The following is a 26,696-nucleotide window of genomic DNA, read 5'->3' as shown; positions in this document are numbered from 1 at the left end:
TGGGCTTCACAGGCAAGGATATTGCTGCTAGTAAGATTGCACCTAAATCAAGAACTTCAAGGAGAGCGGTTCAATTGTTGTGAAGAAGGCTTCAGGGCACCCAAGAAAGTCCAGCAAGCGCCAGGACCGTCTCTTAAAGTTGATTCAGCTGCAGGATCGGGGCACCACCAGTACAGAGCTTGCTCAGGAATGGCAGCAGGCAGGTGTGAGTGCATCTGCACGCACAGTGAGGCGAAGACTTTTGGAGGATGGCCTGGTGTCAAGAAGGGTAGCAAAGAAGCCACTTCTCTCCAGGAAAAACATCAAGGACAGACTGATATTCTGCTAAAGTTATAGGGATTGGACTGATGAGGACTGGGGTAAAGTCCTTTTCTCTGATGAATCCCCTTTCCGATTGTTTGGGGCATCCGGAAAAAAGCTTGTCCGGAGAAGACAAGGTGAGCGCTACCATCAGTCCTGTGTCATGCCAACAGTAAAGCATCCTGAGACAATTCATGTGTGGGGTTGCTTCTCAGCCAAGGGAGTGGGCTCACTCACAATTTTGCCTAAGAACACAGCCATGAATAAAGAATGGTACCAACACATCCTCCGAGAGCAACTTTTCCCAACCATCCAGGAACAGTTTGGTGCCTTTTCCAGCATGATGGAGAACCTTGCCATAAGGAAAAAGTGATAACTAAGTGGCTCGGGGAACAAAACATCGATATTTTGGGTCCATGGCCAGGAAACTCCCCAGACCTGGATTCCACTAAGAACTTGTGGTCAATCCTCAAGAGGTAGGTGGACAAACAAAAACTCACAAATTCTGACAAACTCCAATCATTGATTATGCAAGAATGGGCTGCCATCAGTCAGGATGTGGCCCAGAAGTTAATTGACAGCATGTCAGGGCGGATTGCAGAGGTCTTGAAAAAGAAGGGTCAACACTGCAAATATTGACTCTTTGCATCAACATCATGTAATTGTCAATAAAAGCCTTTTGACACATATGAAATGCTTGTAATTATACTGCAGTACTCCATAGTAACCTCTGACAAAAATATCTAAAGACACTGAAGCAGAAAACTTTGTGGAAATTAATATTTGTGTCATTCAAAACTTTTGGCCACTGTTCAAAAGTTTGGGGTCACTTAGAAATATCCTTGTTTTTGAAAGAAAAACACATTTCTTGTCCATTAAAATAACATTAAATTGATCAGAAATACAGTGTAGACATTGTTAATGTTGCAAATGACTATTGTCGCTGGAAACGGCTGATTTTTAATGGAATATCTACATAGGCGTACAGAGGCCCATTATCAGCAACCATCACTCCTGTGTTCCAATGGCACGTTGTGTTAGCTAATCCAAGTTTAGCATTTTAAAAGGCTAATTGATTATTAGAAAACCCTTATGCAATTATGTTAGCACAGCTGAAAACTGCTGTTCTAAAAAGAAGCAATAAAACTGGCCTTCTTTAGACTAGTTGGGTATCTGGAGCATCAGCATTTGTGGGTTCGATTACAAGCTGAAAATGGCCAGCAACAAAGACCTTTCTTCTGAAACTCGTCAGTCTATTCTTGTTCTGAGAAATGGAGGCTATTCCATGCGAGAAATTGCCAAGAAACTGAAGATCTCGTACAACGCTGTGTACTACTCCATTCACAGAACAGTGCAGACTGGCTCTAACCAGAATAGAAAGAGGAGTGGGAGGCCCCAGTGCACAACTGAGCATGAGGACAAGTACATTAGAGTGTCTAGTTTGAGAAACAGACACCTCACAAGTCCTCAACTGGCAGCTTCATTAAATAGTACCCGCAAAACACCAGTCTCAAAGTCAACAGTGAAGAGGCGACACCGGGATGCTAGCCTTCTAGGCAGAGGTACAAAGAAAAAGCCATATCTCAGACTGGCCAACAAAAATAAAAGATTTAAGATAGGCAAAAGAACACAGACACTGGACAGAGGAAGGCCAGCATCCCGGAGTCGCCTCTTCACTGTTGAATTTATATTCTTTAAAAAATAAGGACATTTCTAATTGACCCCAAACTTTTGAACGGTGTTGCATATATACAGTGCATTTGGAAAGTAGTCAGATCCCTTGACTTTTCCATTTTGTTATGCTACAGCTTTATTCTAAACTGGATTAAATGTATTTTTCCCCCTATCAATCTACACAATGACAAAGCAAAAACAGTTTAGACATTTTTGCAATTGTATTAAAATAATAAACAGAAATACCTTATTTACATAAGTATTCAGACCTTTTGCTATGAGACTCAGGTGCATCCTGTATCCATTGATCATCCTTGAGATGTTTATGCAACTTGATTGGAGTCCACCTGTGGTAAATTAAATTGATTGGACATGTTTTAAAAAAAAGGCACACACCTGTCTATATAAGGTCCCACAGTTGACAGTGCATGTCAGAGCAAAAACCAAGCCATGAGGTCGAAGGAATCATCCATAGAGCTCCGAGACAGGATTGTGTCGAGGCACAGATCTGGGGAAGGATACCAACATATTTCTGCAGCATTGAAGGTCCCCAAGAACACAGTGGCCTCTATCATTCCTAAATTGAAGAAGTTTGGAACCACCAAACGGCAAAACTGAGCAGGGGGGGGGGGGCTTGGTCAGGGAGGTGGCTAAGAACCCGATGGTCACTCTTGCTTAGAGTTCCTCTGTGGAGATGGGAGAACCTTCCAGAAGAACAACCATCTCTGCAGCACTCCACCAATAAGGCCTTTATGGTAGAGTGGCCAGACAGAAGCCACTACTCAGTAAAAGGCACAACGCAGAATGCCTGGAGTTTGCCAAAAGGTACCTGAAGGACACATACTATGAGAAACAATTCTCTGGTCTGATGAAACCAAGATTGAACTCTTTGGAAGGAATGCCAAGTGTCACATCTGGAGTAAACCTGGTACCATCACTACGGTGAAGCATGGTGGTGGCAGCATCATGCTGTGGGGATGTTTTTCAGTGGCAGGGACTGGGAGACTAGTCAGGATCGAGGGAAGATGAACAGAGCAAAGAACAGAGAGATCTGTGATGAAAACTTGCTCCAGAGCGGTCAGGACCTCAGACTGGGGCGAAGGTTCACCTTCCAATAGGACAGCAACCCTAAGTACACAGCCAAGACATCACAGGAGTGGCTTCGAGACAAGTCTCTGAATGTCCTTGAGTGGCCCAGTCAGACCTGACAGAATCTGCAGAGGAGAATCGGAGAAACTTCCCAAATACAAGTGTGCCAAGCTTGTAGCATCATACCCAAGAAGCCTCGAGGCTGTAATCGCTGCCAAAGGTTCTTCAACAAAGTAGTAAGTAAAGGGTCTGAATACTTATGTAAAATTTCAGTTTTTTAATTTGGTATAGTTTTTTGAAAAAGCCTGTTTTTGATTTGTCATTTGGGGATTGTGTGTAGATTTATGAGGGAAAAAAACTTTTAATAAATTTCAAAATGAGGCAGTAATGTAACAAAATGTGGAAAAAGTTGAGGGGTCTGAATAATTTCCGAAGGCACTGTATCATTTTTTTGTTAAAAACAATACTACTCGCCCCTTAGCAATTTTAGGAAGTTGGCTTTAGCTGGCCCAGATAGGTTCCCAATCTCCCAACCTCATAAATCTAATCAAATCAAATTGTATTTGTCACATGCAACTTTACACATGCATTTTATTTGCTGAATACAACAAGCCCTTAACCAACTGTGCAGTTCAAGAAGAAGAACATATTTTCATAAGTAGACTCAAATAAAAAGTAATAATAAAAGTAACACAATAAGAATAACAATAACGAGGCTACATACAGGGGCACATAAACAGTGTACATAAAGGGGGCGGGTCATTGTAAATTGTCCGGTGGCAATTTTATGAATTGTTCAGCAGTCTTATAGCTTGGGGGGAGAAGCTGTTGAGGAGCCTTTTGGTCCTAGACTTGGCGCTCCGGTACCGCTTTCCGTGCGGGAGCAGAGAAAACAGTCTATAACTTGGGTGACTGGAGTCTCTGACAATTTTATGGGCTTTCCTCTGACACCGCCTATTATATAGGTCCTGGATGGCAGGAAGCTTGGCCCCAGTGATGTATTGGGCCATACGCACTACCCTCTGTAGCGCCTTACAGTCAGATGCCGAGCAGTTGCCATACCAGGCGGTGATACAACCGGTCAGGATGCTCTCGATGGTGCAGCTGTAGAACCTTTTGAGGATCTGGGCACCCATGCCAAATCTTTTCAGTCTCCTGAGGGGGAAAATATTTTGTTGTGCCCTCTTCACGACTGTCTTGGTATGTTTGGACCATGATAGTTCCTTGGTGATGTGGACACCAAGGAACTTGAAACTGTCGACCCGCTCCACTACAGCCACGTCGATGTTAATGGGGGCCTGTTCGGTCCGACTTTTCCTGCAGTCCACGGTCAGCTCCTTTGTCTTGCTCACATTGAGGGAGAGGTTGATGTCCTGGCACCACACTGCCAGTTCTTTGACCTCCTCCCTATAGGCCGTCTCATCGTTGTTGGTGATCAGGCCTACCACTGTTGTGTCGTCAGCAAACTTAATGATGGTGTTGAAGTCTTGTTTGGCCACGCAGTCGTGGGTGAACAGGGAATACAGGAGGGAATACAGGAGTACACACCCCTGAGGGGCCCCAGTGTTAAGGATCAGCGTGGCAGACGTATTGTTGCCTACTGTTTCCACCTGGGGGCGGCCCGTCAGGAAGTCCAGGATCCAGTTGCAGAGGGAGGTGTTTAGTCCCAGAGTCCTTAGCTTAGTGATGAGCTTCGTGGGCACTATGGTGTTGAACACTGAGCTGTAGTCAATGAATAGCATTCTCACATAGGTGTTCCTTTTGTCCAGGTGTGAAAGGGCAGTGTGGTGTGAGACTGAGATTGCGTCATCTGTGGATCTGTTGGGGCGGTATGCGAATTGGAGTGGGTCTAGGGTTTCCGGGAGAATGCTGTTGATGTAACTAGCTACCTTGAAGTAATTTCAGCCTATCAATCTAGTTAGAGTAGCTATCTTGTCTAACTTCCTTAGCTGGCATGCTTGCTGGCAAGGTTGGGAGAGTTTAGAAAAGCAAACAATAACTAAATGTACCGAATAAGACTCACATTCATTCCTTTCAATGTTTTACCCAGATTTTAGCAGATTTATTTTATTTTTACCACCACTTACAGTGCTTGTAAGTAAGCACTGGAAGTGTATTCGGCGCATGTGACTAATAACATTTGATTTTATTATGATTTGAGTCGGAAGGATACAGACAAGAAGTATGCTGAGATATTTTTTTTTTTAAATACAGAAAATTAAGCATGACGATTTTTGCTCTAGATTGCAAGAAAAAAGCTTTTTCAGGTGTTTGAAAAATACACAATTCTTGAGCTCTGCCTGCATGGAAACCAGTGTGGTTATTAGCGGCTAACCATAACAATGCTACATAATGTGAAAGGCTGAAGATGAAACATTGAGACATCTGAAGCCAAGCCCAGTGCTGCTGGTGACAGTGACACACACACTGATCTAAACCCTTCACAATCCACACCTCCAGCTGACCAAATACTGGACAGGAGGAGAGTGTGAGAGCTGGAGAGAGAGAGAGAGTGTGAGAGCTAGAGAGAGAGAGAGAGAGCGAGAGCGAGAGAACTATGGGAGCCATGGTGTTGAAGCTAAGGTCCATGTTCCAACACTTTTAACCCACATCCTTCCTTCCATCCTCCCTTTAGATAATCACTGATCATCAGAGACACTTTCCCTTTCCAGCTGACAGCAACTAGAGGTCCAGTGACTTCCTTCCCTTTAGAACCTGCATGCCTGCTGGATACAGAGGCAATGATCCAGAGATCAGTCATTCACACAGATGCATTGATCTTCTTGTTTACTGTTGTAGCCTTTCAGAAAGCTCTTTTCAAAAGGCCACGGCAGTAAACTACACACATATTACAGAAGTTAAATACACAAAGACAGACACTCATACCACACACACACACACAAAGTAAGGCAGATAGACAACCATACACACAAGCTGTAAAGCAGCTCCAGAGCCAGGAGATGTGGAGAGGATACATTCTGTGATGTAGATATAAAGAGGTGACCTTTCCTGATGACATCTCAGTCCTGTCCAACCTTGACTTTACACACAATTAAGTCTAAATGCTGCAACAAATGGTTGCTGTGTGTTGGGCCAAATATGCGTCCAGAGAAAGGGAAGGAGAAAAATAAGGGGAAAGGGGGAAAGATAGAGAAGGGAGGTAGATGGAAGACAGGGATAGATAGAGAAAGAGAGGGTGAAGGGAAAAGAGAGGGAAAGATGGTGGAACTTGAGAGATCGAGAGAAAGAGGATGAGAATGAGAGAGGGTGAGATAGAAAGGCTCTTTGGACCCCCATCCCCCATCCCTGTGGTGTTTGCTCTCCTTGGAGACGTGAGCCTCTAAGTGCTAGGCTCTTTACCATGCTAATCTAACAGCACGTAATTGGCCTGGCAACAATAGTCCTTCTAAAGGACACTTGGCTAGCGTAGCCTAGCATTAACGTCTAACCATTCAGCAACAATAGGCTCTTCCACAGCCTAGCTACAAATTGACCTATAGCCCTTTCCCTATAAGTGGCTTGAGTAGATCTGTAAAGATTAGTAAATATTGTAGAAGTAGTTCATAACCTATCAGGGCACAAGGTGGAACTGTTAGCCACCTTAACGTCTATATCAATCCAATCCTTTCAGAGCTACATGAATTGCCAAGTTGCGGGTAGGGTCAGGGGTTTGGAAATGGGGAAAAAGAGGGACACTTGGCGATATGGTTTTTTGGTTCGATTTGCAGCACCAGATACAGTGCCTTCAGAAAGTATTTATGCCCCTTGATTTATTCCACATTTTGTTGTGTTACAGCCTGAATTCAATTAATTCTCATCCATTAACACACAATACCCCATAATAACAAAGTGAAAACTTAAGTTCTAATTTAAGTTCTAACTTTAACTAGGCCACTCAGGAACATTCAGTGTAGGTTTCAGGATATATGTGAATTTGTCTCCAAGTGTCTGTTGGAAAGCAGACTGAACCAGGTTTTCCTCTAGGATTTTCCCTGTGCCTATAGCTGTATTTCATTTTATAAATAAATAAAAAAAACTCCCTAGTCCTTGCCGATGACAAGCATACCCATAACATGATGCAGCCACTACCAAGCTTAAAAATATGAAGAGTGGTACTCAATGATGTGTTTTGTTGGATTTGCCCGAAACATAACGCTTTGTATTCAGGACATAAAGTTAATTTCTTTGCCACCTATTTTGCAGTATTACTTAAGTGCCTTGTTGCAAACAGGATGCATATTTTGGAATAGTTTTTATTCTGTACAGGCTTCCTTCTTTTCACTCTGCCATTTAGGTTAGTCTTTTAAAGTAACTACAATGTTGTTGATCTATCCTCAGTTTTCTCATAGCACAACCATTAAAATCAGTAACTGTTTTAAAATCCCCATTGGCCTCATAGTGAAATCCCTGAGTTAGGAAGGACGCCTGTATATTTGTAGTGACTGGGTGTATTGATACAATATCCAAAGCCTAATTAATAACTTCACCATGCTCAAAGGGATCTTCCAATCGGTATCCCCTCTGGTCTTTGTGGGTGAATCTGTGCTTGAAATTTACTACTCGATTGCGGGACCTTACAGATAATTCTATGTGTGGAGTACAGAGATGGGGTAGTTATTCAAAAATCATGTTAACCACTATTATTGAACACAGAATTAATTTGTTCAGTATATTTTTTACCGCTGAACTTATTTAGGCTTGCCATAACGAAGGGGTTGAATAATTATTTGTTAATAATTTGTCAAAATTCTACTTTGACATTATGGGGTATTGTGTGTAGATCAGTTACACAAAATCCCAACTTAATAAATATCTTATTCGGGCTGTAACACAACAAAATGTGGATAAAGTAAAGTGGAGTGAATACTTTCTGAAGGCACTGTATGTAAAAAAGTTATACTTTTTAATGTTAAATTATTTTGTATTTCATGTATCATACCATTCTCAGATAATCTTTTAAAATTTCTCAAGGAGGAATTCCTTCATTTTAAAAGATTCCTCACATCTTTTAACATTCCAAAAGGGAGCTTTTCTACCCACATTAGGCAAAAGGAGTCCTCTAATTCTCCTTACAATTTTCATTAGATTTTAGTTCCCAAGTCTCTGATTCCTCCTCTCAAACATCATATAATCTCTAACTTATCAAGGTCACCCAAACTCTTCCTTCTTAAAAAGGGGTTTGGAATCCTATCTGGGTCAGGCATGGGTTATTAGCAAAAGCTTTTTAAACGCCTACGCAAAGGCTGAGACATGGCTAGCTGTACAGGGAGAGAGGGAAACCTAGGGATAGAGATAAAATATACACTTTCTATTCACGTGTGTTGTTTGTGAACTCTCTCTCTCACACACACACACACACACACACACAACCGCACACAAACACACTGCATGTTTGGCATTGCATGTTTGCAGCATGACATAATGACATCAGGTGCCAGAGAAAAATACAAATTTCAGTTCAGATAAAGAACAAAGACAAACACTCAGAACATGAGAGAGATAGTTGAACATGTTGCTACCAGACAATTTTCTGTAAACAACCATAAACTGATTATGTAGTATCCTTTTGTACTAAAGGAATAGCTCAGATGAACTCGTGGATACCATGTTTATGTATCTGCGTCCAGTATGAAGAAAATTAGAGGTAGTTTCGCAAGCCAATGCTAACTAGCGTTAGCGCAATGACTTGAAGTCTACAAGAACAGTAAGCATGCTAGCTGGTGGTATGCACCATGTACAGAGTGCTGGTATGAACATGGTATTGAAACTAGGTAGGGTTGGTGCTTGTTACATGAAGAGTGGGCAACATTTCCCCTCTGATAATGTCCTTTAAGCAGTGCTAAAGAGATGATTCAACACTCTTACCAATACCGATCAAGACCCCCAAGGGGTTCCGCTGTTTAAATGCCTGCCCCCTGCATGTCCCCTACCCCACCCGGCAAGTCTATCCAAGCATAGCAGCTGTTCTTCACGAGGGAGGATAGGGAGGGGGTTCCATCTGTGACTACAACCAGCAGCACTCAAGGCTGTGTGTGTGTGGGGTGGGGTGGGGGGGAGACTGGTCCAAGGCTGGGATGTGAGACAGATGCATATCTCCATCTGAAAAACATCTGTTCAGCCCAGCTAAGTCAAAATCAATATTTATCATATTAACACTCACTGATGCATGACTCATTGTTTTAAACCACATGTAACCATTTTTCATAGGGATTACCATGACAACCATGGATGGCAGATGGATGGCCTGGGCTGGTAGAATTCAAACTATTCCTTTTTCCTACACTGTCTTTTCAATCAGAACCTCTGTTGTGTGTGTTCATACCCTATATATACTCAGAATAATATGTAAACCCCTTCAAATTAGTGGATTTGGATATTTCAGCCACACCCGTTGCTGCCAGGTGTATAAAATAGAGCATGCAGCCATGCAATCTCCATAGACAAACATTGGCAGAAGAATGGCCTTACTGAAGAGCTTAGTGACTTTCCACGTAGAAGTCAGTTCGTCAAATTTCTGCCCTGCTAGTGCTGCTTGTGACGTGGAAATGTTTAGGAGCAACAACGGCTCAGCCATGAAGTGGTAGGCCACACAAGCTCACAGAATGGGGCAGCCGAGTGGTGAAGCCAGAAGCGCGTAAAAATCGCCTGTCCTTGGTTGTAACACTCACTACCGAGTTTCAAACTGCCTCTGGAAGCAATGTTAGCACAATAACTGTTCGTCGGGAGCTTCATGAAATGGGCTTCCATGACCGAGCAGCCTCACACAAGCCTAAGATCACCATGCGCAATACCAAGCATCGGCTGGAGTGGTGTAAAGCTCGCCACCATTGGACTCTGGAGCAGTGGAAATGCGTTCTCTGGAGTGATGAATCAGGCTTCTCCATCTGGTAGTCCGGCAGATGAATCTACCTGTGCAAATGCATAGTGCCAACTGTAAAGTTTGGTGGAGGAGGTATAATGGTCTGGAACTGTTTTTCATGGTTCGGGCCAGGCCCCTTAGTTCCAGTGAAGGGAAATCTTAACGCTACAGCATACAATGACATTCTAGACGATTATGTGCTTCCAAGTTTTTGACAACAGTTTGGGGGAAGGCCCTTCCCTGTTTCAGTATGACAATGCCCCCATGCACAAAGCGAGGTCCATACAGAAATGGTTTGTCAAGATCGGGGTGGAAGAACTTCACTGGCCTGTACAGAGCCCTGACCTCAACCCCATCAAACACCTTTGAGATGAATTGGAACACCAACTGCAAGCCAAGTCTAATTGCCCAACACCAGTGCCCGACCTCACTAATGCTCTTGTGGCTGAATGGAAGCAAGTCCCCTCAGCAATGTTCCAACATTTAGTGGAAAGCCTTTCCAGAAGAGTGGAAGCTGTTATAGAATCAGGAAGGACCAAATTCATATTAATGCCCATGATTTTGGAATTAGATGTTTAACGAGCACATGTCCATGTAACAGTACAAATTTAAACCGTCCCCGGGCGCGAACTAGGGACCTTCTGCACACATCAACAGTCACCCTCGAAGCATCGTTACCCATCGCTCCACAAAAGCCGCGGCCCTTGCAGAGCAAGGGGAACTACTACTTCAAGGTCTCAGAACAAGTGACGTCACTGATTGAAACGCTATTTAGCGCCCACGCTAACTAAGCTAGCCGTTTCACCTCCGTTACACTCACCCCCCTTTTGACCTTCCTCCTTTTTCCGCAGCAACCAGTAATCCGGGTCAACAGCATCAATGTAACAGTACAAATTTAGACCGTCCCCTCGCCCATACCCGGGCGCGAACTAGGGACCTTCTGCACACATCAACAGTCACCCTCGAAGCATCGTTACCCATCGCTCCACAAAAGCCGCGGGAACTACTAGGGGAACTACTACTTCAAGGTCTCAGAACAAGTGACGTCACTGATTGAAACGCTATTTAGCGCCCACGCTAACTAAGCTAGCCGTTTCACCTCCGTTACATCCACATACTTTTGGTCATGTAGTGTACAGTAGCTGGCCAGACTAACTTATCAATTTAAAAAAATGTTAGCTGATATGGGCTGATTGAGTCTCTGTTAGTGACTGATATTACAAGAGAAGACCTGCTAATGTACTACCAAATTTCAAAATTGCACCTTGTGTATTCTACTATTCTAACCCTCAACAGTAAGTTGAGACCAGGGCCCACTCTGCATGTGAGTAGTGCCAAGGAGAACTATAATAAAAACATGTGGTGTAGATTCCACACCATAGTGATTTGTGATAACTGAGTGTCATTGAACTTCAGCCTACACACAGCAATCACCTTTAGGAATGTGTGGGTAGGTTTCTCTCCCAGCAGCCGAGAGTGATGAGAATGGAAGGAAGAGAGAGGAGGGTAAAAGGAGACAATGGGCTTGATTTGAATGTGACACACCTCTGCATCGCCCCTGCTCTCTCTCAAGAGTGTGCAAAGCTGTCATCAAGGCAAACTTGAAGAATCTCAAATATTAAATATATTTTGATTTGTTTAACACTTTTTTGCTTACTACATGATTCCATATGTGTTGTTTCATAGTTTTGATGTCTTCACCATTATTCTACAATGTAGAAAACAGTAAAAATATAGAAAAACCCATGAATGAGTAGGTGTGTCTAAACCTTTGACTGGTACTGTATATTTATTATATTTCTCTTTCTGTCTCTTTTGCTCTCTCTCTCTCTCACACACACACACACAAACAAACAAACAAACACGCACACACACAGAGACAAAGTCCCACTTCCTACCCAGGGAAGCACCCTCCCTAAGCACCAGATCAAGTCAGGCAGTGTGTGGGTGCACTGTAGCAACAGATATGCTGCTTGAATATCTCCAATTCATAGTACGATAGGATCTCAGCAAATATAAAAACAGGGAAAAGTCCTCACAGGGGGAAAGAATATTGAATGTCTTCAGACACAGGACATTTGTCCATTCATTAGGGGACATGCAAACACGCTGAGTATTTCCAAATCAACACTGTAGTAACTGTACTGTAGTAATCAATGCTAAGTGTCTTCGAGCAATCATTTCCCAAAAGTTAATTCCACAATGCTGCCCATGTGATTTTACAGGCTTACTGAATATCTCTCTTCAGCAAACCCAGCTTACAGCTCAAACAATAAGAATTACGGTGCCTTGATTCCTACAGTATGTGAACACCACAAAATCAGCAAGGACCAGTGGACCTATGTAGGCCATAGCCTCTGCATGACCGTAACACTATACTGTCAAAGGCCTGGATATAATAGCCTTACAATAAGTTCAGCAATTAGCTTTGATTGAGATCAAAATGTTAAAAAACATAAAACCGTGCTATCAAATCGAATCAAATTTTATTCATCAGGTACACAGTTTACAGCAGGTATAAAAGGTGCAGTGTAATGCTTGTGTGCTAGATCCCTCAACATTGCAGTACAATAATCAGTATCAAATCAAATGTTATTGGTCACATACACGTGTTTTGCGAAATGCTTGTGTTCCTAGCTCCAACAGTGCAGTAGTATCTAACAATACACAAATCTAAAAGTAAAATAATGGAATTAAGTAATATATAAATATTAGGTTGAGCAATGTTGGCATGGCATTGACTAAAATACAGTAGAATAGAATACAGCATATACATATGAGATGTGTAAAGCAGTATGTAAACATTAAGGAAGTGACCAGTGATTCCTTATCTATGTATATAGGGCAGCAGCCTCTAAGGTGCAGGGTTGAGTAGCCGGGTGGTAGCCGGTAGCTGATGGCCTTGAGATTGAAAAACAGCTTCTGTCTCGCAGTCCCAGCTTTGATGGACCTGTACTGACCTCGCCTTCTGGATGACAGGTTGTTGTCCTTGATCTTTTTGGCCTCCCTGTGACATTGAGTGCTGTTGGTGTCCTGGAAAGCAGGCAGTGTGCCCCCGATGATGCGTTGGGCAGACCGTACCACCCTCTGGAGAGCCCTGCGGTTGCGGGCGGTGCAATTGCCGTACTAGGCGGTGATACAGCCCCACAGGATGCTCTCAATTGTGCATCTGTAAAAGTTTCTGAGGGTCTTAAGAGCCAAATTTCTTCAGCCTCCTGAGGTTGAAGGGGCGCTGTTGCGCCTTCTTCACCACAGTCTGTGTGGGTGGACCATTTCAGAATGTCAGTGATGTGTACGCCGAGAAACTTGAAGCTTTTCACCTTCTCCACTGCGGTCCTGTCGATGTCGATAGGGGCGTGCTCCCTCCACTGTTTCCTGAAGTCCACGATCAGCTCCTTTGTTTTTTTTTTACTTTGAGAGAGAGTTTATTTTCCTGGCCCCACTCTGCCAGGGCCCTCACCTCCTCCCTGTAGGCTGTCTAATCATTGTTGGTAATCAGGCCTAGTACTGTTGTGTTGTCTGCAAACTTGATGATTGAGTTGGAAGCATGCGTGGCCACACAGTCATGGGTGAACAGGGAGTGCAGGGGGGGGATGAGCACGTACCCTTGTGGGGCCCCTGTGTTGAGGATCAGCGAAGTGTAGGTGTTGTTTCCTACCTTCACCACCTGGCGGCAGCCAGTCAGGAAGTCCAGGACCCAGTTGCACAGGGCGGGGTTCAGACCCAGGGCCCCGAGCTTAATGATGAGCTTGGAGGGTACTATAGTGTTGATGGCTGAGCTATAGTCAATGAACAGCATTCGGATGTAGGTATTCCTCTTGTCCAGATGGGACAGGGCAGTGTGATGGCGATTGCATTGTCTGTGGATCTATTGGGGCGGTAAGCAAATTGAAGTGGGTCTAGGGTGGCAGGTAAGGTAGAGGTGACATGATCCTTAACTAGCCTTTCAAAACAGTGCTACGGGGCTATAGTCATTTAGTTCAGTTACCTTTGCTTTCTTGGGTACAAGAATAATGGTGGACATCTTGAAGCAAGTGAGGACAGCAGACTGGGATAGGGAGAGATTGAATATGCCCATAAAAACTCCAGCTAGCTGGTCTGCGCATGCTCTGAGGAAGCGGCTAGGGATGCCTTCTGGGCCGGTAGCCTTGCGAGGGTTAACACTCTTAAAAATGTCTTACTCACGTCGGCCATGAAGAACGGAAGCACACAGTCCTTCGGAGCGGGCTGTGTCGGTGGCACTGTGTTATCCTCAAAGCGGGCGAAGAAGGTGTTTAGCTTATCTGAGAACAAGATGTCGGTGTACGCGACATGGCTGGTTTTCCCTTTGTAATCCGTGATTGTCTGTAGATCCTGCCACATACCTCGTGTCTGAGCCGTTGAATTGCGACTGCACTTAGTCTCTGTACTGACGCTTCACCTGTTTGATTGGCTTGCGGAGGGACTAACTACACTGTTTGTATTCGGCCATATTCCCAGTCACCTTGCCATGGTTAAATGCAGTGGTTCGCACTTTCAGTTTTGCACAAATGCTGCCATCTATCCACGGTTTCTGGTTTGGGTAGGTTATAATTGTCACCGTGGGAACAACATCCCCTATACACTTCCAGATGAACTCAGTCACCGTGTCCGTGTAAGCGTCAATGTTACTCTAAGCTACCCGGAACATATCCCAGTCTGTGTGATAAAAAAACATCTTGAAGCATGGATTCCGATTGGTCAGACCAGCTTTGAGTAGACCTTAGCACGGGTACTTCCTGTTTGAGTTTCTGCCTATAGGAAGGGAGGAGCAAAATGAAGTCGTGATATGATTTGCCAAAGGGAGGGCGGAGGAGGGCCTTGTAGGCATCTCTAAAAGGCGAGTAGCAGCGATTTAGTGTTTTCCCTAAGCGAGTACTAGTCAATGTGTTGATAGAACTTCGGTAGAGTTTTCGGGGGGGCAAATTACGGGGGGTAACCCCCTGAATGGCAGATAAGCCCCCCTAAATGCAACAAAAGTGAAACTTGTGTTTTCAAATGAAAACATGACTGGTTGTGTTCATTTCACATTTAAAGAGGATTAAAAAAAATAATACTTCAATTCCATGTCTTTATTTAGAGACCCCTGAATTTCAGGATAATATTTGCCCTCTGCGAAAGAGGATAGTTTAGCCAGCCACCAAGCTCCACCTAAATGATGCATGGTCACACACAGGGTTAATGCAAGGTAATAATCTATGGCATCTATGAAATTGAGCTCGTCTGACCAATTCAGAGGGAAAGCAATGAGAGGATAATGAGCTGTGATCTACTGAGGATGCAAACAGAGATTGTTCTAAAGACAGCGATGTGCTAATTAACAGCCGGTCACTTCGCTGACTATACCAATAGGGTCTCTAATAGCATTTAGGAAGCGGGTCACTGTTACACCCACAGCCAAGTGCGCGACTGGAAGCCTGGATGAATGGATGGATGCCCAAGGATGAGGAGAGCCCTCGGGTACCACAAGCTGCGTACGCATCCTGTGTCTGACTGGTTGCGTAAATATGATATGCCGAAGGGAGGGCACGGGAGGGCCTTGTAGGCATCTCTAAAAGGCGAGTAGCAGCGATCTAGTGTTTTCCCTAAGCGAGTACTACAGTCAATGTGTTGATAGAACTTCGGAAGCGTTTTCCTCAAATTTGCTTTGTTAATATCCCCAGCTTCAATAAATACGGCCTCAGGATAGGTGGTTTCCAGTTTGCATAAAGTCCAGTGTAGTTCCTTGAGGGACCGTCATGGTATCGGCTTGAGGGGGAATATATACGTCTTTACTATAATCGAAGAGAATTCTGTTGGGAGGTAATACGGTCGGCATTTGATTATGAGGTATTCTAGATTGGATGAACAAAAGGACTTGAGTTTCTGTATGTTATCACAATCACACCATGAGTAGTTAATCATGAAACATACTCCCCCGCCTTTCTTCTTTCCGGAGAGTTCTTTGTTCCTGTCTGCACGATGAACTGATAACCCAGCTGGCTGTATGGATGGGGACAGTATATCCCAAGAGAGCCATGATTCCATGAAACAGCCTATGTTACAGTCCCTGATGTCTCTCTGGAAGGAGATCCTCGCCCTGAGCTCGTCTACTTTATTGTTCAGAGACTGAACATTAGCGAGTAATATACTCAGAAGTGGTGGATGGTGTGCCTGCCCCCTGAATCAGACTAGAAGTCCACTCAGAATATCTCTTCTCCGCTGGCTGCGACTCAGAACAGCCTCTGGGATAAGTTAAATTGCCCTTACGGGTACGAACAAAGGATCCAATTCGGGAAAGACGTATTCCTGGTCGTAATGCTGGTGCGTTACTACCGCTCTGATATCCAAAAGTTATTTTCGGCTGTATGTAACAAGACAAAAAACGCTCTGGGCTAATAATGTAAGAAATAACACACAAAAAATAAAATACTGCAAAGTTGCTTAGGAGCCAGAAGCAGAGCTGTCATGTCTGTCGGTGCCATATAATCAATAATAAGAGTAAAGTCAAATAAAAAATAACAAGTAATTGAAAAGTAGTATGCATAGTAAAACCTAATATATACACAACAGGGTATCAGAGTAGATAATGAAAGTGCCAAGTCAAGTAGGGCTTTATTTAGAAATATAATGTGGGTAGTGTCTTGGTCGAGCAGTTGAATAAATAGCAAATGCTAGAGCATCAGTGTGTGTGTATTTGTGGGTGGTTATGTGTGTGTGTGCGCTTGTGTGTAAGGGTTGGATGTGTGGAGAGTCTATTAATTACAATTGCTGCATGCTGCCTACTCGCAAATGTAGCTACACAAGGCTAATAACCTACTAACAGAACAGCATCCAAAGCTTCTGTCATCATGTGATCACCCTCAGAGCAGAGAGAGAGAGGAGATATGTACACATGAGAAGTAGTCTGCTGCTGGTCTCCCAAGGAGCAGAGTGCAAATTACGGGGGGGGGGGGGGGGGGGGGGGGCAACCCCCAACGAGAGAAAATGAGAGATGAGCCCCCCTAAATGCAACAAAAGTGAAACTTTTGTTTTCAGATGAAAACATGACTGGTTGTGTTCATTTCACATTTAAAGAGGATTAAAAAATATATAATTAAATTCCATGTCTTTACTATAAGGCTCATAAAAAATAGAGACCCCTGAATTTCAGGATAATATTCGCCCTCTGCGAAGGAGGATAGTTTAGCCAGCCACCAAGCTCCACCTAAATGATGCATGGTCACACACAGGGTTAACGCAAGGTAATAATCTATGGCATCTATGAAAGGGAGCTCGTCTGACCAATTCAGAGGGAAAGCAATGAGAGGATAATGAGCTGTGATGTACTGAGGATGCAAACAGAGATTGTTCTAAAGACAGCGATGTGCTAATTAACAGCCGGTCACTTCGCTGACTATACCAATAGGGTCTCTAATAGCATTTAGGAAGCGGGTCACTGTCACGCCCACAGCCAAGTGCGCGACTGGAAGCCTGGATGAATGGATGGATGCCCAAGGATGAGGAGAGCCCTCGGGTACCACAAGCTGCGTACGCATCCTGTGTCTGACTGTTTGCGTAAATATGATATGTAATCCTTCTGACTGTGTGATGCTCACTGTACCCTGTAATGCGGTGGCATGACAACAATAGTAATCTTCAATGCATCGGAATGATGATTCCGTTGACGTTTACTTGGCCTACATAGGCTGTAGGCTAAATATATATCTAGGCTATGCGGCCATTCGAAGCGAATTGGAGAGAAAAAAAGTAAGCTACCATGCTTGATATGAATGATTCTTTGAATCGCCTAACATGGCCTTGGTTTATACCAAAAGCGCGGAGCACAGATAAACATTTTCTATTTAAAAAAATCCTTTAGGAATAAACATGTTCCTTACCTCAGTGGTCTCATCTGTTTGGTCATTGTGGTGGATGGGTACATGAAACGCAGGTGGAGGGATACAGAACGACGCCCAATTTAGAAAGAGGGGGAGAGAAATACATAGAGAAAGACAATCATTGTAATTATAATGCGTTATAATTGCCTTTATGCATAATCATCCCTATTTTCATCATGCTTACCCGATTTGATCGGGATCCGGCTCTTGTATCTGATATTGGTCGTCATCTTCACGGCTCTCCTCCCCTCGGTGTCGCTTCCAAAACGGACGTACTGTTTGGTAAAAGCACGCGCCCGGTCCTTCTCCGCGATACTACAGCAGCCAGACAGGTTGTGTGAGAGCCCCGCCCTCCTATATGTGGTACCCAATGGTGGATGGAGACCCAGCTAACAACACACGTTCCCACAACTTTAGAGAAACTTCCCTTAATAGTTACATTTTATAATTACCTCACCTTTCATATGAATATTCCAATGATTTACAAGGACTGTTTCGATGAGACCATTCCCTTAATGTCAAGCAGAACTTACTCAGAATGTGGTTAACATTTTCTCCGAATATTCAATACTAATGTTCTAGACACGTTTCATGACAATATTGCACAAACATTCCTGTGTCCAGTTATCTAAGGGTTAGGAGAATATTCCATCAACGTCCCACCAAACATACACAGAACATGTTTGCCATGTTCAGAGAATATAAGATAATGTTCTAGACAAGTTTTATTAAAATGCTGAAAGAAAATTGTGTATCATTCATCAGGACGGTCCCAAAGAAACGTTCTCCCAACAAAAACAAAACGTTTTATTACACATCACCCCTTGTTACTATGGCCTAGCCCATCAAGGCTCTGATTGGTGAATGACTAATCCATTCACAGTTGAAGGCATTCAGATATTCCTGCTACCCCACCATGTTTGTATCAGTTAAAACATCTCAGTTAATCTGACTATTCTCTCATCGTTGATTTGATCTACATATTTCAGCAATTTTAGGGTTTCTGTATAGTTGTCTAAATATTGGTGGGGCATATAACCCTGTTTTCACTTTACTCCTGAACCACTATGATCAATAAAAGTTTTTCTTGAGTGTACTTTTAACTGAGCAGAAATGTACTTCAAAGTGCATTCACCCTATTGCTTACACCTATGCAGTTGTTGCAGATCTACACAAGTGCCTCCGGAGAAGTGGTTAGGGTTATAAACCATCCCCAAGGATATCCCTTATTGGGATAGTGGTTAAGGTTATTTGATCAGAAATACAGTGTAGACATTGTTAATGACTATTGTTGCTGGAAACAACTTATTTTTTAAATGGAATATCTACATAGGCGTAGAGGCCCATTATCAGCAACCATCAATCCTGTGTTCCAATGGCACGTTGTGTTAGCTAATCCAAGTTTGTCATTTTAAAAGGCTAATTGTTCATTAGAAAACCCTTTTGCAAGTATGTTAGCACAGCTGAAACTGTTGTCCTGATTAAAGAAGCAATAAAACTGACCTTTAGACTAGTTGAGTATCTGAAGCATTAGCGGGTTGATTATAGGCTCAGAATGTCCAGAAACAAACGTCAACAGTGAAGAGGCAACTCCTTCTAGCAGAGTTGCAAAGAAAAATACATATCTCAGACTGGCCAATAAAAAAAATTATTAAGATGGGAAAAAGAACACAGCCACTGGACAGAGGAACTCTGCCTTAGAAGGCCAGCATCCCGGAGTTACCTCTTCACTGTTGACGTTGAGACTGGTGTTTTGCGGGTACTATTTAATGAAGCTGCCAGTTGAAGACCTACGAGGCACCCGTTTCTCAAACTAAACACTCTAATGTACTTATCCTCTTGCTCAGATGTGCACCGGGGCCTCCCACTCCTCTTTCTATTCTGGTTAGGGCCACTTTGCACTGCTCTGTAAAGGGAGTAGTACACAGCATTATACGAGATCTTCAATTTCTTGGCAATTTATCACAAGGAATAGCCTCCATTTCTCAGAACAAGAATAGACTGACGAGTTTCAGAAGAAAGGTCTTTGTTTCTGGCCATTTTGAGCCTGTAATCGAACCCACAAATGCTGGTGCTCCACATACTCAACTAGTCTAAAGAAGGCCAGTTTTATTGCCTCTTTAATCAGCACAACAGTTTTCAGCTGTGCTAACATAATTGCAAAAGGGTTTTCTAACAATCAATTAGCCTTTTAAAATGCTAAACTTGGATTAGCTAACACAACGTGTCATTGGAACACAGGAGTGATGGTTGCTGATAATTGGTCTCTGTACTCCTATGTAGATATTCCATTAAAATTCAGCTGTGTCCAGCCACAATAGTCATTTACAACATTAACAATGTCTACACTGTATTTCTGATCAATGATGTTATTTTAATGGACCAAAAATGTGTTTTTCTTTCAAAAACAAGGACATTTCTAAGATATCAATAAAGTGTAAACAGATCGGGATGGTTAAATCATTTAAATCATTATACCGGCCTCTAAAATCATTGACAGGTAGGACCACTGACTTTATGCCACCAGTAATTGTTTAAAAATAAATACATGTTCTTTTGAGAGAATATCTGTTAAATAATTTCCATACGGGGAGGAATGTTCTTGCAAAGTTCCAATGAAACATGATTAGAAAATTAATATTGGACATAAAAAACACATTCTGGGTAAGTTATGTTTGACATTTAGGGAATGTTCTCCTAACTCTAATGCCAAGAGGTGCTAAACAGGTTCTCAGGAGGTTTTTGCTAACATACATAGAATGTTCCCCTAACTAACAGAAAACTGGACACTCAAACATGGAGAACATCACAAAAACATTCTCTCTTCCTAGAATTGTTAGCTGGGGAGAAGTTGCCTATGATCTTACTGTTGATGTCAATAATATTGTATGCAGCTTGCATAATAAATAATCCTGTTCAAACCTATCACTACTATGTTTTAAACATTCGTTGTTCAACATACACTTTGTGCACATATGTGTAAGAGAATAACACAGGCTTACTATCCATGCATCCTTGTCATATCAGCTTTTTACCATCTAGCAACATTGCTACACCAACCTCTACAGCAGCTTCTTTTCTAGTGTTTTCCCTTTGATCGATGTCTAGAAGGCCTGGCAACTGAAACAGTCTCCATTCAATCCCCCCGCCTTGGTTTTTCTACATGGCCTCTCATCATCATACTTATGGCCTGAAAAAAGCACTCCCACTACAAGTCTGCTTCTACGGAAACTTTATTTCTGAAATTGCAGTGCAAAAGTTGAGAAACTACTAAAAAAAAGGTCTCAAGCCTAGTTTGGTTAATGGCTCGAAGATTCAAAAGAGACAAATCTTTTGACCAACTAAGCAGAAAGAACCAGGTTACAGAGACGATGCCAAAGCAACTGACGATAGCACTCCTAAACACAAACAACACATTTCTGAACACAGAGAGAGGTGTTCACTGTATAAGATAGTCAGTAGTCTAGAAAGTGGGATGGCACAGCCACAGACAGACATGGGTAGTGTCCCAAATGGTACACTATTCCCTATATAGTGCACTACTTTTGCCCGGGGGTCTGGTTAGGCTCTGGTCAAAAGTAGTGCACCATATAAGAATTGGGTTCCATTTGGGACATGCACATGGTGAATCAGAAAATAGTTAGGAATTCAGTTTAATACTGTAAGTTCCATGGAGCTGGCTAATATGAGAAGAGTAATGTGCATACAGTAAATCATTGAAAAACCCCTTTAGGAAAATCCCACAAAAACACAACCAAAGAAAAAACCCACATAAATGCTATAACTGCTCATGATGTAATGGAAGTAATAAAGACAAACGTTGCTGAAAGGTTTAAGTGCACATCTTAGGAGATACAAAAGGCATATTAACCAAATTAAGACATGACACGGTTGTGCATAGTTTGAAAACACTTGAGCCCAAGGCAAACTGTCTCCAATACAACAGAAGCACAAAGTTTCGTAAATATTTCAAAATATAGACCAAATGTGATAAGGTTAAAAAAAAAATCAACATTTTTAATATGTGGGATATTTCCACACAAGTCTATCTATATTACTTTTATAGTTATTTCCAAGTATTGTGCTTATAGAACAGACTACAGTGCCACCTGAGGGACACTTATTACTACACCTGGACTGATATGTCCTCTTAATATACTCAACACATTCCCTTAACATTCTGTAAACACTGAAGTCTGATTGTTGTCTAACAATGAGATGTATTAGTACCATTATCAATGGAAGATCTGCGTTGTACATGAGACATAATTAGTAGTACTGATGAAAACAAATTTACATCATTAGTCACTTATTGGGAGAACATGCAATCATTGTCTTTACAGTATGTCTTATTATATATCATAACCCATATCCTTTATTATGTCATGTTATAACACTCCTGACAAACATACCTCATGTCATAACGTCAGTAACGCTTTCCAAAACAACACTCAGACTAGCAGATCAGTGGATCTCAGTACCACGGTGAACTAGGGGCCATATTGAAGACTTCCAAATTAAAATTAGGTTATTGAGGACCTTTAATTGGTTGATTGGTTAATTGATTGACTGACACACTGAGGGATAGGCGGTGATGAGTGCGCCCAGCAGTACAACCATGATGGAGTTTTAGACGCACAGAGGGTTTGATGGGTGAGGGGCTCCTCTCTTCTCCCTCCCTGATCCCTCTCTTTTCACTCATCTCCCTTCATCTTCATCTGTGCCTGCATCTGGGTAATCATCTCCTGCATACGCCTCAGCTACAGAGAGAAGAGAAGGAAAGAGAGGGAAAGGGATAGTTGAATAAAATTAATACCAGAGAGAGAATACATTCGCCTAGCTTTCTAAGAGCCTCTATGCAAAACCACCTTTTCTCCAATAGAACCCATCTCCATCTAGTGGTCGTGGATAGAACTTCAGGTGGATCATTTGACTTCACAGCCAACGGGGGTCAAATTGACTTATACTAATTCTCCCACTTAAGCATGTGACTGAATAAAAAATATGCATTGATATTTAAATTTACACTAAAGCAGGTTAGTGCTCTTTAGAGCTCTGCATGTTGCAGACTGAAGGAATGCAAACAAACGTAACACTTAGCTAAGCTGATCTGGTATCCCAAGCTGCTTGCTACAAGAATGCAAGTCTGTATTGTGTGATTCTGTCTAATAGGTCACATCCACAGTTTGTGACCAGTGTTAAACGACACCAAACCTCTGCAAAAGACAGCCCAGGTTCAATAGACTCTGGTCTCCACTCAACTTCATCTCAAACTGGACAGAGTGAATGGAGTGCTTAAGGAAATGTGTGTTTCATATGATATGTTAGATGCTGTAAAACTCATTTTGTGCTCATTGTCTCGGCTAAAGCTGGAAATATCTAACATGATTTCTGATAGTGCCGCTCTAAATGTATCATTTGTTTATTTTTCAGTTATTTTATTCTATTACTTTTGTCTGACATTAATGTGGATTGTATTTTATTTGTTGACTGAATAACAAGAGCACTTTAAATAAAATAATAATTCACTAAGACTTACAAGTACAAACACTTCATGGGTCTTCAGAATTCACCAAACAATGTTCTTATATGGGTCCTCAGATCTTCAAAATGTTTTACAGCTGCACCGTCGAGAGCATCCTGACCAGTTGCATCACTGCCTGGTATGGCAACTGCTCGGCCTCAAGGCACTATAGAGGTTAGTGCGTACGGCCCAGTAGATCACTGGGGCCAAACTTCCTGCCATCCAGGACCTCTATACTAGGCGGTGTCAGAGTAAGGCGCCATGTCTAGGTCCAAGAGGCTTCTAAACAGCTTCTAGCCCCAAACCGTAAGACTCCTGAACATCTAATCAAATGGCTACCCAGACTATTTGCGTTGCCTCTTGTCACCTATTCTATGCTGCTGCTACTCTGTTATCTATGTATAGTCACTTTAATAACTCTACCTCATGTACATATTACCTCAATACCGGTGCCCCCAGTATAAAGCCTCCCTATTGTTATTCTTATCTCTTACTTTTTTAGGTATTTTATTAAAACTGCATTGTCTAGCTAGACCTATTGTATTCGGCGCATGTGACAAATACAATTTGATTTCTAAATCGTCTATTTCTGGTTGACTGAAAACTTCTGACCCTCTTCATAAAGTAGTACCAGTAGTAACATCAGTCAAGGAACAGAAACCGTCAAAACATATGGTGTACGAAACCAATCTGACCTCCCATAAGGACACAGCCATAGAATTAGAATAGTAATTTAATAGGATCTTTATGGACACAGCCCCCACCAGCAGCCAAGCCAGTATAAACCCTGTATACAATACTCTTTACATCGCCTGACTCATTCCCACCATTTAACTGGGACAGGAAGTCAGATATGTCATATCCTGTACAGACATGCATGTTTACTAACAGCTTTAATTGGACGTGCATGTTTAATAACAGCTTTAATTGCATTCCACCATCTCTATACTTCGCAATGGCAAAACAAACAGCCCAATCAGAGGGAATTCGGAAGCATCGGGTCATTTGTTATTCTCCGACAGATCACTGGCTGCATGGTTTAGTATGGACAAAAGGGTAGAGGCAAACACCCTTGTCTCTCACGTTAACCCTGTATTAGCTACTCACCTCAGCCTCCTTCTGCAGGAGAATCTGGTCTTTGTCAACCACATCCTCTTCCACAGCTCTGTAGGGGAATAATAAGGAACATAACTGTAATAGCCTCAGCATCAGCCTGTGTGCGCATGTGTGTGTGTGTGTGCGCGTATATATATATATATATATATATAAAACACTGCAGACTGACCTGCCAGCTCTCTTCAGTCTCTCTGAGCGAAAGTTCTCGTAGTGCAGGTCCTGTGTGACCTCCTGGAGGTCCTGCATGTGGGTGCTGAAAACACACACAACCATCACACGTCAGTATCACTATACGGCTAGTACGAACCCCCATAACACCCACTAGATTAGACTGCATCACTAGAGGAAGCAACAGATGGGCAGACTTGAAGTTCTCTATTCACCCACTAGATGGCAATATAGTAATACATAAAGAAAAAGCAGGGATAAGAGCATGCATAGATTCCTATTACTTTACATGTAGTATTAAAGGCTACCTGTTCATACATTTGATTAATAGTTTTTTTTAACAAAAGTTGCATTGCATTGTCATGGTGACTCACACAAGCATGGTGCGTAGTTTGAGGAAGTCGTTGTGCTCTGGGTTCTCCACCTCCACGACCCCCCAGGGGTAGAGACGACCTCTGATTTTCTTCCCTTTCACCTCAATCAGCTGGTTCGAACCAATCACAGCAAATGGAATGCTCGCCTGAGGGGGAGGAGTAAAGGGGGAGAGATGGATAGAAGGGTGAGGAAGATAAAGGGAGACAGAGAGGAGTGTGAAAACAAAGGGATATAGAGATAGAGGGATCAAGGAAGGAAATAATGACCAGATGGTTCAGGTTTGACATAACGCTGACCTACAGTATATCACAAAAGTGAGTACACCCTGAAACTGTGCTGCAGCTCAGTTTCAGGGTCTTGGCAATCTTCTTATAGCCCAGGCCATCTTTATGTAGAGCAACAATTCTTTTTTTCAGATCCTCAGAGAGTTCTTTGCCATGAGGTGCCATGTTGAACTTCCAGTGACCAGTCAGTATGAGGAGTGTGAGCGCGATGACACCAAATTTAACACACCTGCTACCCATTCACACCTGAGACCTTGTAACACTAACGAGTCACATGACACCGGAGAGGGAAAATGGCTGATTGGGCCCAATTTGGACATTTTCACTTAGGGGTGTACTTTCTCTTAGTTGGTGTTAGTATTTCTACGTCATCCCAAATGACACCCTATTACCTACATAGTGCACTACTTTTGACCAGATGGCAAAAATAGTGCACTACATAGGGAATATGGTGCCATTTGCCTGTGTGTGCCATACCTTCAGTACTCGTGTCTGCTCCTTGAACTCCTCATCCTCATCTGAGTCAGCGTCTGGCAGCTGGTAGATCCTGATGCCATGCTCTGCAATCTCATCCAGGATCTAACACAGAAACATACACACAGGGTCAAAAACCCGCCGTGACCCTTTGACCTTTCAAACTTTATCAGGCAGATGAAGTTACCCCTAGGCACTGATCTAAGGTCAGTTTCACAATCTGTGCCTAAGGGCAACCTGTACTGGCCAGAGCCGCCCCCAACCAAGCAGGAATCCCTCTCATCTGAACTAGGCAGTTGGTAATTTTCGATGTCACTGCTGTCTGTCAGGCCCCTCTTCCCTCTGTTCTCGCTCTCCTGTGTCACTGTTTCAGACATGGCCCAGCCTCCACGACAGGAGTAAGATTCTGGACACGCCATTTCCTTCTCCCTCTTAATACTTCTAGTTCTAGCCACTTGCCCCGGTCCTCAACACTATCTGGAGAATAAAACATCCCACTTGCCCCAGTCCTCAACACTATCTGGAGAATAAAACATCCCACTTGCCCCGGTCCTCAACACTATCTGGAGAATAAAACATCCCACTTGCCCCGGTCCTCAACACTATCTGGAGAATAAAACATCCCACTTGCCCCGGTCCTCAACACTATCTGGAGAATAAAACATCCCACTTGCCCCGGTCCTCAACACTATCTGGAGAATAAAACATCCCACTTGCCCCGGTCCTCAACACTATCTGGAGAATAAAACATCCCACTTGCCCCGGTCCTCAACACTATCTGGAGAATAAAACATCCCACTTGCCCCGGTCCTCAACACTATCTGGAGAATAAAACATCCCACTTGCCCCGGTCCTCAACACTATCTGGAGAATAAAACATCCCACTTGCCCCGGTCCTCAACACTATCTGGAGAATAAAACATCCCACTTGCCCCGGTCCTCAACACTATCTGGAG

General features: G+C 42.9%; 2 protein-coding genes across 2 annotated transcripts in view; both read right to left on the bottom strand.

Moving 5' to 3' along the window:
- Window positions 1-18,129, bottom strand: part of sept5a (septin 5a) — a 35,048-nt gene extending 16,919 nt beyond the window's left edge. The window contains exons 1-2 of the mRNA XM_021621824.2: window positions 17,984-18,129; window positions 17,800-17,813 (exon numbers count right to left, since the gene is read on the bottom strand). Of these exons, the coding sequence (XP_021477499.1) occupies window positions 17,800-17,813; window positions 17,984-18,029 (60 nt within the window). The 5' untranslated portion in view covers window positions 18,030-18,129. The remainder of the gene's footprint in view (window positions 1-17,799; window positions 17,814-17,983) is intronic.
- A 2,885-nt stretch (window positions 18,130-21,014) lies between these two features.
- Window positions 21,015-26,696, bottom strand: part of zgc:63587 (uncharacterized protein LOC393431 homolog) — a 39,550-nt gene continuing 33,868 nt past the window's right edge. Inside the window, exons 8-12 of the mRNA XM_021621819.2 lie at window positions 25,744-25,845; window positions 24,982-25,127; window positions 24,609-24,692; window positions 24,431-24,488; window positions 21,015-22,559 (exon numbers count right to left, since the gene is read on the bottom strand). Coding sequence (XP_021477494.1) covers window positions 22,494-22,559; window positions 24,431-24,488; window positions 24,609-24,692; window positions 24,982-25,127; window positions 25,744-25,845 — 456 coding nt within the window. The 3' untranslated portion in view covers window positions 21,015-22,493. The remainder of the gene's footprint in view (window positions 22,560-24,430; window positions 24,489-24,608; window positions 24,693-24,981; window positions 25,128-25,743; window positions 25,846-26,696) is intronic.

Source organism: Oncorhynchus mykiss, chromosome 11 (genome assembly GCF_013265735.2).
Source record: "Oncorhynchus mykiss isolate Arlee chromosome 11, USDA_OmykA_1.1, whole genome shotgun sequence".
Classification (NCBI taxonomy): domain Eukaryota; kingdom Metazoa; phylum Chordata; class Actinopteri; order Salmoniformes; family Salmonidae; genus Oncorhynchus; species Oncorhynchus mykiss.
This window is presented reverse-complemented; position numbering and strand designations above follow the sequence as displayed.